The sequence below is a fragment of the Eulemur rufifrons genome, chromosome 18 (genome assembly GCF_041146395.1).
Source record: "Eulemur rufifrons isolate Redbay chromosome 18, OSU_ERuf_1, whole genome shotgun sequence".
Classification (NCBI taxonomy): domain Eukaryota; kingdom Metazoa; phylum Chordata; class Mammalia; order Primates; family Lemuridae; genus Eulemur; species Eulemur rufifrons.
Window position 1 is genome coordinate 48,603,791 of NC_091000.1, and position 15,662 is coordinate 48,619,452.

At 38.7% G+C, this 15,662-nt stretch overlaps 1 protein-coding gene and 1 long non-coding RNA gene across 2 annotated transcripts in view; one reads left to right on the forward strand and one right to left on the reverse strand.

The window, feature by feature from the left end:
- LOC138399176 (uncharacterized) overlaps positions 1 to 15,662 on the reverse strand; it is a 71,702-nt gene that overhangs the window by 34,816 nt on the left and 21,224 nt on the right. The window contains exon 3 of the long non-coding RNA XR_011236084.1: positions 5,218 to 5,431. This is a non-coding gene — a long non-coding RNA (uncharacterized lncRNA). The remainder of the gene's footprint in view (positions 1 to 5,217; positions 5,432 to 15,662) is intronic.
- SLC17A1 (solute carrier family 17 member 1) overlaps positions 1 to 15,662 on the forward strand; it is a 49,427-nt gene that overhangs the window by 9,910 nt on the left and 23,855 nt on the right. Inside the window, exons 4-10 of the mRNA XM_069493774.1 lie at positions 5,323 to 5,556; positions 5,641 to 5,728; positions 6,079 to 6,165; positions 11,605 to 11,723; positions 11,828 to 11,989; positions 13,002 to 13,134; positions 13,227 to 13,374. Coding sequence (XP_069349875.1) covers positions 5,323 to 5,556; positions 5,641 to 5,728; positions 6,079 to 6,165; positions 11,605 to 11,723; positions 11,828 to 11,989; positions 13,002 to 13,134; positions 13,227 to 13,374 — 971 coding nt within the window. The remainder of the gene's footprint in view (positions 1 to 5,322; positions 5,557 to 5,640; positions 5,729 to 6,078; positions 6,166 to 11,604; positions 11,724 to 11,827; positions 11,990 to 13,001; positions 13,135 to 13,226; positions 13,375 to 15,662) is intronic.

Genomic DNA, 15,662 nt, shown 5'->3' on the forward strand with positions numbered 1-15,662 from the left:
TAGAACACATACTTATTCTTTTTTTTTTTTCTTTTTTTTTTTTTCGAGACAGAGTCTCACTCTGTTGCCCAGGCTAGAGTGAGTGCCGTGGCGTCAGCCTAGCTCACAGCAACCTCAAACTCCTGAGCTCAAGCGATCCTCCTGTCTCAGCCTCCCGAGTAGCTGGGACTACAGGCATGCACCACCATGCCTGGCTAATTTTTTCTATATATATTTTTAGCTGTCCATATAATTTCTTTCTATTTTTTTAGTAGAGATGGGGTCTCGCTCTTGCTCAGGCTGGTCTCGAACTCCTGAGCTCAAACGATCCGCCCACCTTGGCCTCCCAGAGTGCTAGGATTACAGGCGTGAGCCACCGCACCCAGCCCTTCACATACTTATTCTAAAATAGGTAAACTCACCAGAAAATTATTTCCACAAAGCAGATTTAAATTGTAACCTAACATTACAGAATGAACCTAAAAATTAGCGAAGCAATTATAGCTATGAAAAGAACACCATAGTGTGGTACTTATGAGAGCTCAAAGCAGACATGGCCAGACAACACAAGGCTATGCTCAGACAGCAGATGAATGAAAAAAGGAAATTGACAAAGAAAGATTATGAAAAAGTAAAACAGAACATTTTAGAAGAGAAGATAAAATAACAAGCAAAATAAGGAAGAATAGATACCACAGAGATATCACAGTAAGGGACACTGAGTATAGAAGAGGAAGAAAGACAAGAAAAGGTGAATGAGGAGTATTCTGTCATCAGGTTTCCTTGTCATCAAAGTCAAGGAGTATGCGTCATTAGTCTATTTAAAGTTTACTACCAACCTGATACTTAGAAATTCTACCATAACTTTAAAATAGATATTCTTTCATTATTAATGGGATTATACATTTTTATATTTCTGTGACCTATGTTTATTGATCATTTCAATTTTTTCTCTCATAAATTATCTACTGATACTCTTGGTCCATTTTACCTATTGAGGTATTATATATTTCCTATTCATTTATATGACCCATACAAATGTATATATATTTATTTGTAAGACTTATGCAGGGTAATTTACACATTTATATGTGGAATATTTCATATAATGACAACTAGTTTATGCACTGAATAGGGAAATATAAACTGAGGTTTTATCTTCCTGGTGTGTGAAGTTTTAGTCTGTGTCCAGGGACTTTTTTTTTAACGTGAGACAAAATTTGAAGTTTAATTAAAACTGAAAAATGGATATATTAAACAAACAAAAATACTTTTCTGGTTATCAATTTTTGAGACTCAGAGTATCCCCAAAACATTGGAGATCCAACTTATTCCTGAGAGAAGTCGACCATCACAAAAGGTGTTCATTCTTTCAATTATTCACATTTTGTAGCAAAAAAACAGAACAAAGTTCACATTTTGTAGCAAAAAAAAACCAAAAAACAAAAAACCAGAACAGAGGCCTCCAGCTTTATAAACCACCCACTACAAACTCCAAACATGCACACCCAAAACTAGAGGGGGAAAGAAAGAACTTCTAAGGGACTCAGGGAGACAAAGGACAGTGACGGAGAACAGCAGACTTGTCTATGGACATTTTTCACCTTCTTAACACTGGAAGGTGTTTAATTAACAAGTTGCTGGGTCACGATTTTACTAAAAACATATCTAAAAATAGGTCTCTAGTCATCTTAAAAATAAAGGGTCACTCCTCAGATAAGAGTGACAGATATTATCAGATACCAACACTTGAGGTTATCTTTGATGTAAATTTGAAAAATGGCCTGGCAGAGAAAAAAGGAGGAAAGAAAGAAGAGAGGAATAGAGGGAGGGAATGGGGAAGGGAGGGAAGAAAAGAATGAGAAAGGTGAGAAAACTGGGAGGAACACATTTTTAAGCCCATGTTTATCTATGCCAACAGCCAATCAAAGCAGCTCCAGAAAGGAAAAAAAATGTCATTCTTTTCTAAGAACATTCCGAATATCAACTTTAAACTAAACATAAGAAACTGCAATCCAAGAACAAATATCACGGTGATCATTGTGTCAGTAGTTAGATTATTATTAACATATTAGAGACAGAAATGATTTTAGGAGTTTTGTAAGGCTTTACCCTGAAGGAATATGTGAACGTGTTAGTTCGCATATCAAAAACTGTCTCGCCTCTATGGTCAGTAACAGTTACTTTTTAAGGTGATGTTATAGTCTCAAGTCTGTGGTTTTCACCTGCTTTGAACGACAAAGCAGGTTTATATGGAGCCACGGGACAGGGAGTTGATTAAAAAGATGTGTCATCCGAGAGACAGACACCTGTGGCTAAAAACAATTAATCTAAGGGACAGGTCTTGTTTAACTTTTAAAAAATTTGTCTCAATACACAATAGCTAGATAAAATATGGAGTCACTATGTCTCTGTTTAACTTTTTAATTAAAATGATAGTTTTATTTTAAAACTTAAAAGTCTGTTTTAAAAAAAACTTTGTAACTGTTTGTTTACATAAATAGAGTTAATTAAGGGACCTATAAAAGTCTTTTGGGAGACTTTAAACTTAAAACAAACCATTTGTTATTATATAAATTTGTTACCCCTGGCAACCGATCACTGCACCAATAAATATTGATATAAAACTTTAGTTTTGGCCTCAAAATTTACAGAAATATTTTGGGGACACACAAATACTTTCACTTTTTTATATTTAAAAATTTATTTTTTATAAACTGTATTTTTGTCTTTATATATTATTTTTATTTTTTATTATTTTTTTCATCCTTTGCGCCGACCCCTGCCTAAGTAACCCAATTCTTTGCTGGGAGCGTAGCTAACTCCTTGCAATCATTGTACTTAAAACCAATGACTAATGAGACTGGGTACTCAAATCGGTCAACACCGTTCAGAGGTCATTTTAGGTATTGTCTGGAAGGATATTATGATCAGGCTTAATCTATTAAGTGGAAGCCAAAGTGCCTCTATTACTTGGTATGGACCTGCTTTGGGAGCAGACAAAATCACCTGGATATCTCAAGGTACGAAAGTGTTCTTTTTTTTTTTGAGACAGAGTCTCACTCTGTTGCCCAGGCTAGAGTGAGTGCCGTGGCCTCAGCCTAGCTCACAGCAACCTCAAACTCCTGGGCTCAAGCGATCCTCCTGTCTCAGCCTCCCGAGTAGCTGGGACTACAGGCACGCACCACCATGCCCGGCTAATTTTTTCTATATATATTTTTAGCTGTCCATATAATTTCTTTCTATTTTTAGTAGAGATGGGGTCTCGCTCTTGCTCAGGCTGGTCTCGAACTCCTGAGCTCAAACGATCCGCCCACCTCGGCCTCCCAGAGTGCTAGGATTACAGGCGTGAGCCACCGCGCCCGGCCTAGGTACGAAAGTGTTCTGCCAGCGACAAGATGCAAGCAGGGAGGAATGACAGAAGAGCGAAGCTGGTTACCGAGGGCTCCCTTCTGATGTAGAGGGTTTAAAAGTAAAGGAAGGGGAAGACATTTCTCCCAAAGCAGAGAAGGGAGGCAAACTTCAAAACAATGTCCCAAGGTAATGCTTCCAGGGTTGCACAAACCGTGCTGTCCCTCAGGACAAACACTTCAAGGTAAAAGGGAGAACAGGTCTCTTTTTTGTTTATCATTTCCCCTGGGACTTTAATCCAACTCTAGTGGGCTCTTTGTCTACATTCTGATATGGAGAGTGATAAGAAAAACTATTTGAGATTTCGAGTGATCTGTTCATGCGCACAGAGAGAGTTGAACAAATGTCTGCTGGCCTACCCAATATGGGTAAGGGTGAATATTAATTTCTCTGGTGCTTCCTGTGATTAAAAAAAAAAAAAAACTGACAGAGCATTCTGGATAGCCCTCTCCCCTCAATGGAAAAGATCTGGAACTTCCCTGACTGCCTGGCTACTATAGGAATATGCCTCATTGGTTATTATTCACTATCCTTAGAGTGACACTCCTACCAGATCTCTCCATGTAGGTCCTTTTCCAACCAAGAGAGACATATTCATTCAAAGGTCACATCTATAGGGTGACAGAAACTTGAAAAGAGGAGAAAAAAAGAGGAACGGAGGAACAAGATTATAGTGATGAGAACAAATGCATGGATTCCTATCTATGTCCTTATTTAATATTCAACCAAAAATACCACCTAGCACTCTTCATTTCTTAATATGTTCCTCCTAATTATGTACTAACAGAAAGTTTAGAGAATGAGACTATCTTAAGCTTCCAAAGAAGCTTTATCCTGTCCTCCCCTACTGCCATTAAGGTTTCTTTCTGTTCAATGAGTCCAAAAACATGCGCCACCTCCTTCCCCATAGGCTCAACAGTAAGTTCAACATTCAGGATTTCTTTTTTTTTTTTTTTTTTTGTTGAGACAGAGTCTCACTTTGTTGCCCAGGCTAGAGTGAGTGCCGTGGCGTCAGCTTAGCTCACAGCAACCTCAGACTCCTCGGCTTAAGCGATCCTACTGCCTCAGCCTCCCGAGTAGCTGGGACTACAGGCATGCGCCACTATGCCCAGCTAATTTTTTTTTTCTATATAGATTTTTAGTTGTCCATATAATGTCTTTCTATTTTTAGTAGAGACGGGGTCTCGCTCAGGCTGGTCTCGAACTCCTGACCTTGAGCAATCCACCCGCCTCGGCCTCCCAGAGTGCTAGGATTACAGGCGTGAGCCACCGCGCCCGGCCTCAGGATTTCTTTTCTCAGGCTTTAGTAATGTAACAAAACTATAGAAGGCCCCCTAACCTAGGAATGGACAAATGAATCCATTCCTGGGAAAAAATATGCCACATCACAGCCAAGCAAAGGAAGAGAAATGACCTTTTTCTTCACTGTCCCATGCAGTCATTTTCACAGCTCAAACCGAGAGCTCTTCATGGTTTGCTCTATCACTACTTTTCTCTCTGGAAGCAACGTGCATGTGGGGAAAGGCAGTTTTGTGAATAAGCTTAAATTAATGGAGGAGTTAGAGGAGGAGCAAGAGGAAATTAACCATTGCAGCACATGTAGTGCTATCCAGAACTCCTCAGGAGAGTTTACATGCAGTTTAGCAACATTCAATAAACAAGTATGAAATGTCTATGCTGTGACAGGTTTTGGAGGTACAGATGGTGCCCTTGGCTATAAGGACTTTATAGTTGAAGATATCAACGATGCAAATACATACAGAAAATTATATCATAAAGGAATAAAGAAAGTCCTGTGACAAAGAGTATTAGGGAGAGGGAACCTACTTTACATGGGATGAGCCCCTGAAGACCAGTTTTCCCAAATCTCTGAATGTCACAGTAAATCTTCAATATGCAGAGTGGTTAGATGTGTCTCCCCTTTTCTTTCAGAACCCCGTGTATAACTGGAGCCCTGAAATCCAGGGGATCATCTTCAGTTCCAGCTTCTATGGTGTTGTCTTCATCCAAATTCCTGTTGGATACTTATCTGGAATATACTCTGTAAAGAAAATGGTTGGTGGTGCATTATTCCTCAGCTCTCTATTAAGTCTGTTCATCCCATCAGCAGCTGAAGTTGGAGCAACTTGGGTCATTGCATGTCGTGTAGTCCAGGGAATATCCCAGGTATTAAGATAATGCAAAAACTGAACAAGGCTTAAATTCACAGAAAGTATTAGAGTTCAAATGTCCTAATCTTTCTCATTTCAGGCAACAGTAATAACAGCTCAGCACGAAGTATGGGTCAAATGGGCTCCTCCCCTGGAACGAGGCCGACTTACTTCTATGAGTCTATCAGGTAAGGACTTAGAGCCTAGAATGATTGAATCCCACTTTCATCTCACTGTGTCACGTTCTTCCCTAGAGCATAAGAAATGTGTGTGTTTTGAACTGTTAAGGGCTTTAGAAATCATCTATTTCAGTATTCTTTCTTTAAAGATAAGAAAATTGTCTAGAATAGAGAAAAGGTATTCTTAAAGAACACAAAAAAAAGAGAGAGAAAATCAAATATTCCCTTTTCTTCTGATTGGCGTTATGCTATACAGATTTATTTCACAGAAAATTGTTCATTGCTACAATGAGGCCACATTATCTCTACTTTTCAGATGCCTGAATTAATTAGGGGTGGTCTTTGTGCCTTCTGATTAGGGCTTATGCTGGGACCCTTCATTGTCCTGCTTGTGACTGGAGTCATCTGTGAATCTCTGGGCTGGCCCATGGTCTTCTATATTTTTGGTGAGTCTCATTCTATAAAGTCCTAGTTATTATTCAGAATTTAAGAAGAAAAAATTAAAAATAAAAACCTAATATAATAATTTATATAAGGTTAATATTAAAAATCATGAACCCCACTGAAGGAGAGATAGAAGTCAACATTCATTAAGTTCCTATCTCAAACAAACATCATGCTTAGAACTGTACCTGTATTTTTGTACATAACTTATAATTCTATAATGTAGGTACTATAGATACATGCTTTATATGAAACTTCGGGAAAGGGATTATCAAGTGATAACTTCTCAGATTTCAGAAAGATACTATGATGAGTATACTATTTATACCTAACACTCCAAGCATTATGTGTAGCACCACCCCATAATCAAACACATTAATTTATGTAGTAAAAAAGAAATTCATACAAATTGGAATATATAAAAAAACTATAAAAAATTGAGGTTGACAGATAAGTTATAAAATCACTTTTGTCTTTCAGATCTTGGTTTCAGATTTGTGAATAAGGGATTGTGGATGGGTGCTATATGCCCATTTGACAAGTGAGGAAACTTATAAAGGTGTAGGCAACTTGCCCAAAGTCATATACTCAGGGTAAATTCAGAAGGATTTATTTACAAAATGATTATTTATAAAGGTAGGCATGAGATGTGGTGGGATCACAGGGATAGTGCAGTAACCTGGGGCCAGCAATATAGGAGCTAGTACCATCCCCAGGTCCAAAGGTGACAAGCAAGGAAGTAGTTATCAGAATCCATTACGAGAGAGTCCTATAGAGCAGGATGCCTTGAAAGGACCCATGATTTTTTATACAAGGACACCTAGATTGAGGCTATCGTAGGAGGGAAAGAACTAGGGTTTGAAAAGATACCTTAATCTCACTCAATTCTCTCCCTCTCATCTCTGCCTGAGATTTCTGTTGGCCAAATCCAACTAGCAAGCAGAGCACATGGAGGCTTACTGACGTTCACCCAAATCAACCATCTGTAGCCAGAGCAGAATGAAGGGTGGACAGTACATCTATGGAGACAAACATAAGCTATCCAATACACACAGTGAGCAGATGGCAGAGCTGTAATGTGAAAACATGTCTTCCATCCTCAAATTCCATTGCTCTTAATCACTGTATTAGTCATCAGAAAAAGGTAATGGTCAATCTAGTGATGGAACACAAACACTGTATCAGGAAAGGGGCTGAGAAAACTGGGACTGCCTAGCCTTCTAGAAGAAAAGAAAACTTGAGAGAGCATGTCTTGTGGAGCTGTCATATAAGAGAAATGCACACCTCTTCTGCATTACAAAACTAAACAAAACATGCAGAAATTACAGGGAGGTGAGGTTTCGGCTCCATATAAGGACAACTTTTCAGTAATTAATGCTGCCCCATATTGCTGGGCAGGGGTTGGATGACATCCAATATTCATGTTGTACTCCTAATACAAGATTATGTACAATAGCGTAGCCACTTGCAATTATCATGGGTGGCCCCATGAAACTCAAAGGGACTATATTCATTATATTATGAATATAGCTTTATGGTGAAGTGCCTCACGTGTGTTTTACTTATCACTGAGAATAGAGGAAAAGGGCTTAAACGGCAGTGATATACGGATTTAGACAACTGCCCCCATAACCCTTTTACTGTGAGTCACATGACACCCACAGTTGTCAGGTGACCTGCCCAAGTTAGTGGCAGAGGCAAAACTAAAGCCAAGATTGTTTTTAAACTCCATTTGAATATTCTTGCCAATAAAGGTAAACAAATCTTAATAGATAGTGTTTTAAAGAATAAAACAATGTCTAAGTAGCTAATAATTGCTAGAGATTACCAAATAGAGCAAATTGTGTCACACACTTGCACTTGAGCTTAAAATGGCCTGATCGTCCTGCCATTTGTCTCCAAAGACTACTTCAAACTTCTCAAGTCTTCTTGAATCTCTAAAATGGCTCCTTTCCCCTGTATTCTATCTCAAGTAACCTCCTTTTGATAATTAAAATTATCGTACAATGTATCTGCACTCACTGCCCACATTTCCTAGCTTTTCATTCTCTCCTCAATGTACATCTGACTAGTGTTTGACCTACTGTACCATCAACATCGCCCTTGTCAAGATCACCTATGGCTTCCATCAGAGCTGCCCTAGGCCCAGGCAAGAGGGCCCTTGCCCTGGATTCCACATTGTAGAGAGTTCATTTTGGCTTCTCTCCAGGCAGGTTCTCTCTTCATAGAGCAGGGAGTCTGCCGGGCCAAGACAGTAGGCTCATTGGAGCCCATGACCTTCCTTCTAGTTATCACTCCTGAAATGTTTTAAGTATGAAATCTGGAATGATTTAAGTATGAAATATCCAATTTCCTTAAATACTAAGGGAAGTTGTTTTTTTTTTTTTCCTGAGGAAAGTTTGACAGGTGATAACTCTGACATTTCACATTGACACTTCTTGTTTTATTTTTATTGTGAAGGCACAATCTCAGTCTTTCAAACACACGTTTTTGCTTGTTATTATCTTTCAAACTTTTTTTAGAAAAATTTTTGTGAAACCATGAATAAGTCAAAAATTTGTGTTATTTTCAAATATGGCTTCCATCATGGCACCAATGCAGCACAGAGAGCTCGTAATATCAATGAAGTGTTTGGGAAGGATGTGGCTAATGAATGCACAGTACAAGGATAGTTTGAGAAATTCTATTCTGGTCATTTTAATCTTGAAAATGAGCCACATGGGTGACCTGAGACCAAACTGGATAATGATGAGCTGAAAGCTGTAGTGGAAGAGACTCTATCTCCACCTACACATGAATTAGTAGCAAGGTTTGACATTACTGTTCCGACAGTATTGGACCATTTGAAACAAATCAGCAAGGTAAAGAAGCTGGATAGATGGATACCACATGTATTAAATGAGCATCAGAAGAGAAATCGTCTTGAAACTTGCCTTTCTTTGCTGTCATGACAGAAAGGTGAACCATTTCTACACCATATTTTATGTGTGATGAAAAATGGATTCTTTTTGACAATTGCAAGCATTCAGCACAATGGTTAGATAAAGATGCAATGTTGAAACACAGTCCAAAACCAAATATTCATCAAAAAAAGCTAATGGTGTCTGGTTGTTGGTCCAACTCTGGTATGCTTCATGAAACCTGATCAATCGATTACAGCAGATGTCTACTACAACCAATTGGATGAAATGATGAGGATGCTTGTGATTAAGCAGCAGACTGGTAAATAGAGACAGGCCTGTCCTCTTGCAAGACAACACTGGATGACATGTCACACAAACAACGCTGCTCAAACTACAGAGGCTGGACTTGAAAACTCTCTGTCATCCACTATATTCATCAGACCTTGCAACAACTGCCTACCTACCACTTCTTCCAGGCTTTGGACCACTTCTTGCAAGGAAAAATATTCAATTCTCAACAAACTGTGGAAAATGCCTTTTGTAATTGCATCACCACTCACTCTCCAGGCTTCTTTGCTGCTGGTATAAACAAGCTACCGTTAAGATGACAAAACTGTCAATAGTTTAGGTGCATACTTTGATTAATTTTACTGCTTCTTGTTTGAGATATAATAAACTAACTTTTGATTCTAAATTGAACATTTCATATTTAATAACATAATAGAACCAAGGCTTGTTCAGACCAGCAGGACTTTTCCCAATATCCATTGCACTAGGGGTTGGCCAAAGGAGGAAGGAAGGACTACTTGCAGAGGGTATGAATGGTGCATGATGGGGAAGGTAAGGGTTTCTACACCTATCCAGTCAAAACTCCTAATGGGGAGTAGATCTGGGCAGGAATAGAAGAGGTCAAGCCTCAGACTAGTGGCCAGAGATTTGTGGCTAGCAGAATCTAAGAATTCTAAATTTAAACCTGACTCTTTGGGTCATTATTTCCCTCTGGCTTCTTTCAAAATTTTGTCTTTGGTTTTCTGCAGATGAATATGATACACCTGGGTGTAAATTTTTTGTTATCTTTCTCGGTGTTCTCTGAGCTTCCTGTATCTATAGTTTGAGGTCTATCATTGATTTTAAGAAATTCTCAGTAATTATTGCTTCAAGTATTTCTTCAGTTTCTTTCTTTCTTCCTCTTGTGGTATTTTTCATTACATATATGTTATCCCTTTTACAATTGTCCCACATTTCTTGGCTATTCTGTCTTTTTCATTCTTTTTCTGTCTTTGCAATTCAGTTTTGGAAATTTTTATTGCCATTTTGTCAAGTTCACTGATTCTTTCTTGGTCATGTCTCGATTGATGAGTCCATTAAAGGCATTCTTCGTTTCCATTATCATGTTTTCGGTGTCCAGAATTTCCTCCTGATTCTTTATTAAAGCTTCCAGGCCATTCCTTTTCATCTCAGTTTCTTTGAGTATGCCCTCCCTGCATTGGACTTCATCCTTCTGGCCATCTTTTCTCAGTCTCTTTTGCTAACTTACCCTTTTCTACTTGCCCTATCTTCAGAGCTCTGCCACAGCCTCCTCCTCTAGGGCTATATTCCCTCCCTGAACAATATAATTCATGCTTAAGGGTCAATTACCACTTACTAACCATGTGTCCCTGAGCAAGTAACTTGATCTTTCTGAGTCTCAGTTTTCTCAATTTGAAAAAGAGATAATGATGGCATTATCTGAATTTTTTTGAGGGTTGAGTAAAATAATCTTTCTCACCCACTAGAAAGTCAATTCTATGAAGGCAGGGATTTTTGTCCATTATTCATTGCAGTATCTGCAGTACTTTGAATAAGTGCATGGTACATAGTGGTCATTTATTTATCAAATGAATGAATGAATTTCTGGAAGAGTGACTAGTGAGCACTACGTACTTCTTGTCCTAACAGAGGATTCCCCATAATTGGGTTACTAGTATAACCCGATTATGGGCAAATAACATTATGCTTGCAATATCAACTCCATGCTTCATGTTAATATCAGAGAGGTAGGCATACAATTTGTTCTCTTTTTAACTTTATGAAGGAGTCTGGGTTCATTTCTCTGTCTCTAATGCCCCTAGTCTCAATTTGGCAAACTCTAATAGACCTTGGATAATCCCTGAAGCCTGTGCTGTAGCTCAGGAACATGGCAGAGGTCAAGCTCTTGAAACTGTGTGATTGTCAAGCCCTGTGCAGGCTCAGCTGTGCAATTCTCTCAAGGTGGAACACAGTAGGAATTTGAAAAGATGAGGGCCTGAGGGCAGGGCGGCACAGCTGTCACAGGTGGAGGCAGGCAGAGGCCAGGAGCCAAAGCGTTTACCACCGTTTCTGTAGAATTCATTCTGTAGGGAGAGGCAGCTGTGGATACAAAAATGTGAGCCTTGTTGCCATTTCAAAAAAGAAAGAGAAGGTCTAAGTTCTCAGAGTGATACACTGAAAAATGCCAATTTGGGAAAGAGACCCACTACAAACAGAAACTTCCAATTCTAACTTGTCCTGCTTTGATAGGTGCTTGTGGCTGTGCTCTATGTCTTCTCTGGTTCGTTCAGTTTTATGATGACCCCAAGAACCACCCATGTATAAGCATCAGTGAGAAGGAATACATCACATCCTCCCTCGACCACCAGGTAGAACACAGTGCTCCACATTGGCATCTCCCAGCTTCTGCTCCACACTAAACGTTCCAACTTGTCCTTATGTGCTAATGATTAATGAATTCCTTTCTTTCCAGGTCAGCTCAAGTAGACAATCTCTGCCTATCAAGGATATGCTTAAGTCGCTTCCAGTCTGGGCTATTACCCTTAGTAATCTTGCTTATTCCTGGACAAAAAACACCATGCTTATCTACACCCCAACTTTTATCAACTCTGTGCTTCATGTTAATATAAGAGAGGTAAGTATACCATCTGTTCTCTTTTCAACTTTATGAAGGAGTCTGGGTTCATTTTTCTGTCTCGAAACACCCCAGTTTCAGCCCTTACATGTTTTGCAAGTGCTCTTTACCTGGACACTCATTGTTTCTGATTTTTTTGTGAACATTGCCCAGAACAAAACGTGTTGACATAGACAGAGTGTTGGCACTCCGACAACAGTCCACGTGTACCCGTATTTCGATACATTCTCTATCTCCCATTCACTATATGACTACCCTGTGTGTTACTTAGGGCTCAGCACCACCATTCCCTATGGGGACTAGGATCCTTTCCTGAAAATCACTTAGCCAGACCCTGGCCCTCTGTTCAGCTCTTACCAATCTTCTCTCCAGGGCAAGGCAATGTGTCTAGGCTATGAACTCGGGACTCAGGTCTTGCTTTTGAGGGATGGGCACACAAATTGCTTATCTGACATAGAGAATCATTAATGCCTAGAACCTCCTGTTGTTTGATACTGTAATAACCTGACAAGACTCCTTTAGAAATGGAGTCTAGGCTTCCCGCTTTGTGGCTTTCTGTAATGAATTCCCAGTAAACCAGCCAAGGGATTGTCATAACAGTGAGGTCATATGAACTCTCTCTGACTTAAATTTTATCTTCCATGAGGCCATGGAGTTGTTGCAAGGATTAATAGCAGCTGGTCCAGGGAAAGCACCATATGCATGTTTGCAATTGTATCATTATCCTCTCTATCATTTTCCTGAGGGCCAGTATTTCCCATTCCCTATGTAGTCTTCTTCTCTATTACACAATGCTTTCAGGTTTCATGATGCTAAAAGAAAACTTGAGAGTTTATGACAAATATTAGTGATCTCAGAATGATTTTTTTCCTTCTTTTGGGTAGTGTGGCCCAGCAGTAATTCTGGTGTTGTATGTTGATGGTTTCCTGGAAAGCACACATTTTAGATACTGAATTTCAATGTAGGGATTATTCCCATCATATTCACTCTCAGAATAATGTTTCCTTTTCAGAATGGGCTGCTGTCTGCCCTTCCCTATTTGTTTGCCTGGATCTGTGGTATCCTAGCAGGTCAGATATCGGACTTCTTCCTGACCAGGAATATTTTTAGCATAATTACTATCCGGAAACTCTTCACCATACTAGGTAAGTAACAGCTAGAACATTCAAGCACTTGGGGGTTACTTCACCCCCATCTTCAGGATGCACCTGAGTGCTTTGTCTGAATCTCTCCCCAGGATTTCTCCTTCCTGCCATCTTCAGTGCATGCCTGCCTTACCTGACTGCCAGCTTCCAAAGCACTGTGATTTTACTGATCCTTGCTAGTGCAACAAGCAGCTTTTCCTTGGGTGGAGCACTTATAAATGCCTTAGATATTGCTCCCAGGTAGGGTTTTCAAACAATTTATTAACTTTTAATTAACAAATAAAATAAATATTGTATACATTTATTTTATGGATACTTTGTCGAATTGCTAAATCGAGCTCATTGACATTTGTATTACTTCACATGCTTATCATTTTTGGTGGTGAGAACACTTAAAATCCATTCTCTTCACAATTTTCAAGACTCCAATACATTGTTATTAACTATAGTGACCACGTACAATAGATCTCTTAAACTTAATCCTCATGTATAACTGAAATGTTCTATCCTCTGACCAACATCCTCTCTCAGTCCACCCCTCTCCCCTGCCACCAGTGTCTGGTAATCACCATTCTACTCTCCACTTCTGTGAGTTCAACTTTTTTAGATTCCACTTGTAAATGAGATCATGCAGCATTTGTCTTTCTATGCCTGGCTTGTTGCACTTAATATAATGTCTTCCAGGTTCATCCATGTTGTCACATATGACAGGACTTCTTTCTTTTATACGCTGAATAGTATTCCATTGCATATATATACCACATTTTCTTTATCTATTCATCCGTAAGCAATGCTGCAATAAACATGGGAGTACAGATATCTCCTTGACATACTGATTTCACTTCCTTTGGATATATACCCAGTACTGGAATTGCTGGATCATATGGTAGTTCTATTTTTAATTTTTTCAGGAACCTCCATACTGTTTTCCATAATGGCTGTATTAATTTACATTCCCACCAAGACTGTGCACATCCTCACCAACACTTATCTTTTGTCTTTTTGATAACAGTCATTCTAAAGTGGGGGAATATCTCATTGTGGCTTTCATTTGCATTTCTCCGATGATTAGTGGTATTGAGCATTTTTTTCATATGCCTCTTGGTCATCTGTACATCTTTTAAGAAATGTCTGGCTAGGCACAGTGGTTCATGCCTGTAATCCTAGCACTCTAGGATGCCAAGGCAGGAGGATTGCTTGAGCTCTGGAGTTCAAGACCACCCTGAGCAAGAGTGAGACTCTGTCTCTACTGAAAATAGAAAAATTAGCCAGGCGTTGTGGCACATGCCTGTAGTCCCAGCTCCTTGGCAGGCTGAGGCAAGAGGATTGCTTGAGCCCCGGAGTTTGAGGTTGCAGTGAGCTATGATGATGCCACTGCATTCTACCCAGGGTGACAGAGTGAGACTCTGTCTCAAAACAACAACAAAAAGAAATGTTTACTAAGGTCCTTTGCTCATTTTTTAATTGGGTTATTTATTTTCTTGCTCTTAAGCTGTTTGAGTTCCTTATATATTTTGGGTACTAACCTCAGCTCTACGGTCTGCAAATATTTTCTCCAATTCTGTAGACTGTCTCTTCACACTGTTGTTTGTTTCCTTGCCTGTGCAGAAACTTTTTAGTTTGGTGTAATTCCAGTTGTCTATTTATGCTTTTGTTACCTACGCCTTTATGGTTCTATCCAAAAAAAAAATCATTGCTCAAACCAATGTAATAGAGCTTTTCCTTTAATTTTTCTTCTAGTAGTTTTGTAGTTTACAGTCTTATGTTTGATCTTTAATCTATTTTGAGTAAATGTTTGTATGTGGTGTGAGAGAAGGGTCTAATTCCATTCTTCTGCATGTGGATATCCAGTTGTCCCAACACCATTTATTGAAGAGATTGTCCTTTCCCTATTGTGTGTTCTTGGCAGCTTTGTCAAAAATCAACTCACTATAAATATGTGAATTTATTTCTAAGTTCTCTATTCTGTTCCATTAGTCCATGTGTCTGTTTTTATGCTAGTATTGTGCTGTTTTGATTATCATAACTTTGAAATATATTTTAAAATCAGGTAGTATAATGCCTCCAGTTTTTTTCTTTTTGCTCAAGACTGTTGGCTATTCAGGGTCTTGTCTTTTGTGATTCTGTACAAATTTTAAGATTTTTTTTTCTATTTCTGTGAAAAATATTATTAGAATTTTGATAAGGATTGCATTGAATCTGTAGATTGATTTGGGTAGTGCAGACATTCTAACAATATTCATTTTTCCTATCCACAAACATAGGATATCCTTCCATTTGTGTCTTCTTCAATTTCTTTCATCAGTGTTTTATGGTTTTCAGCACACAGGTCTTTCACCTGTTCAGTTAAATTTATTACTAAGTATTTTATTTTTCTTGTAACTATTGTAAATGGGATTATTTTCTTGATTTCTTTTTTTGATAATCGTTACCAGTTACTAGGTAGGGTTTTTAAAAATTTCTTTCTTTCTTGAATCCAAGCTCTGAAAGGTGTTTTAAGATTTCAGTTATTTATAGTTCATAGCCAG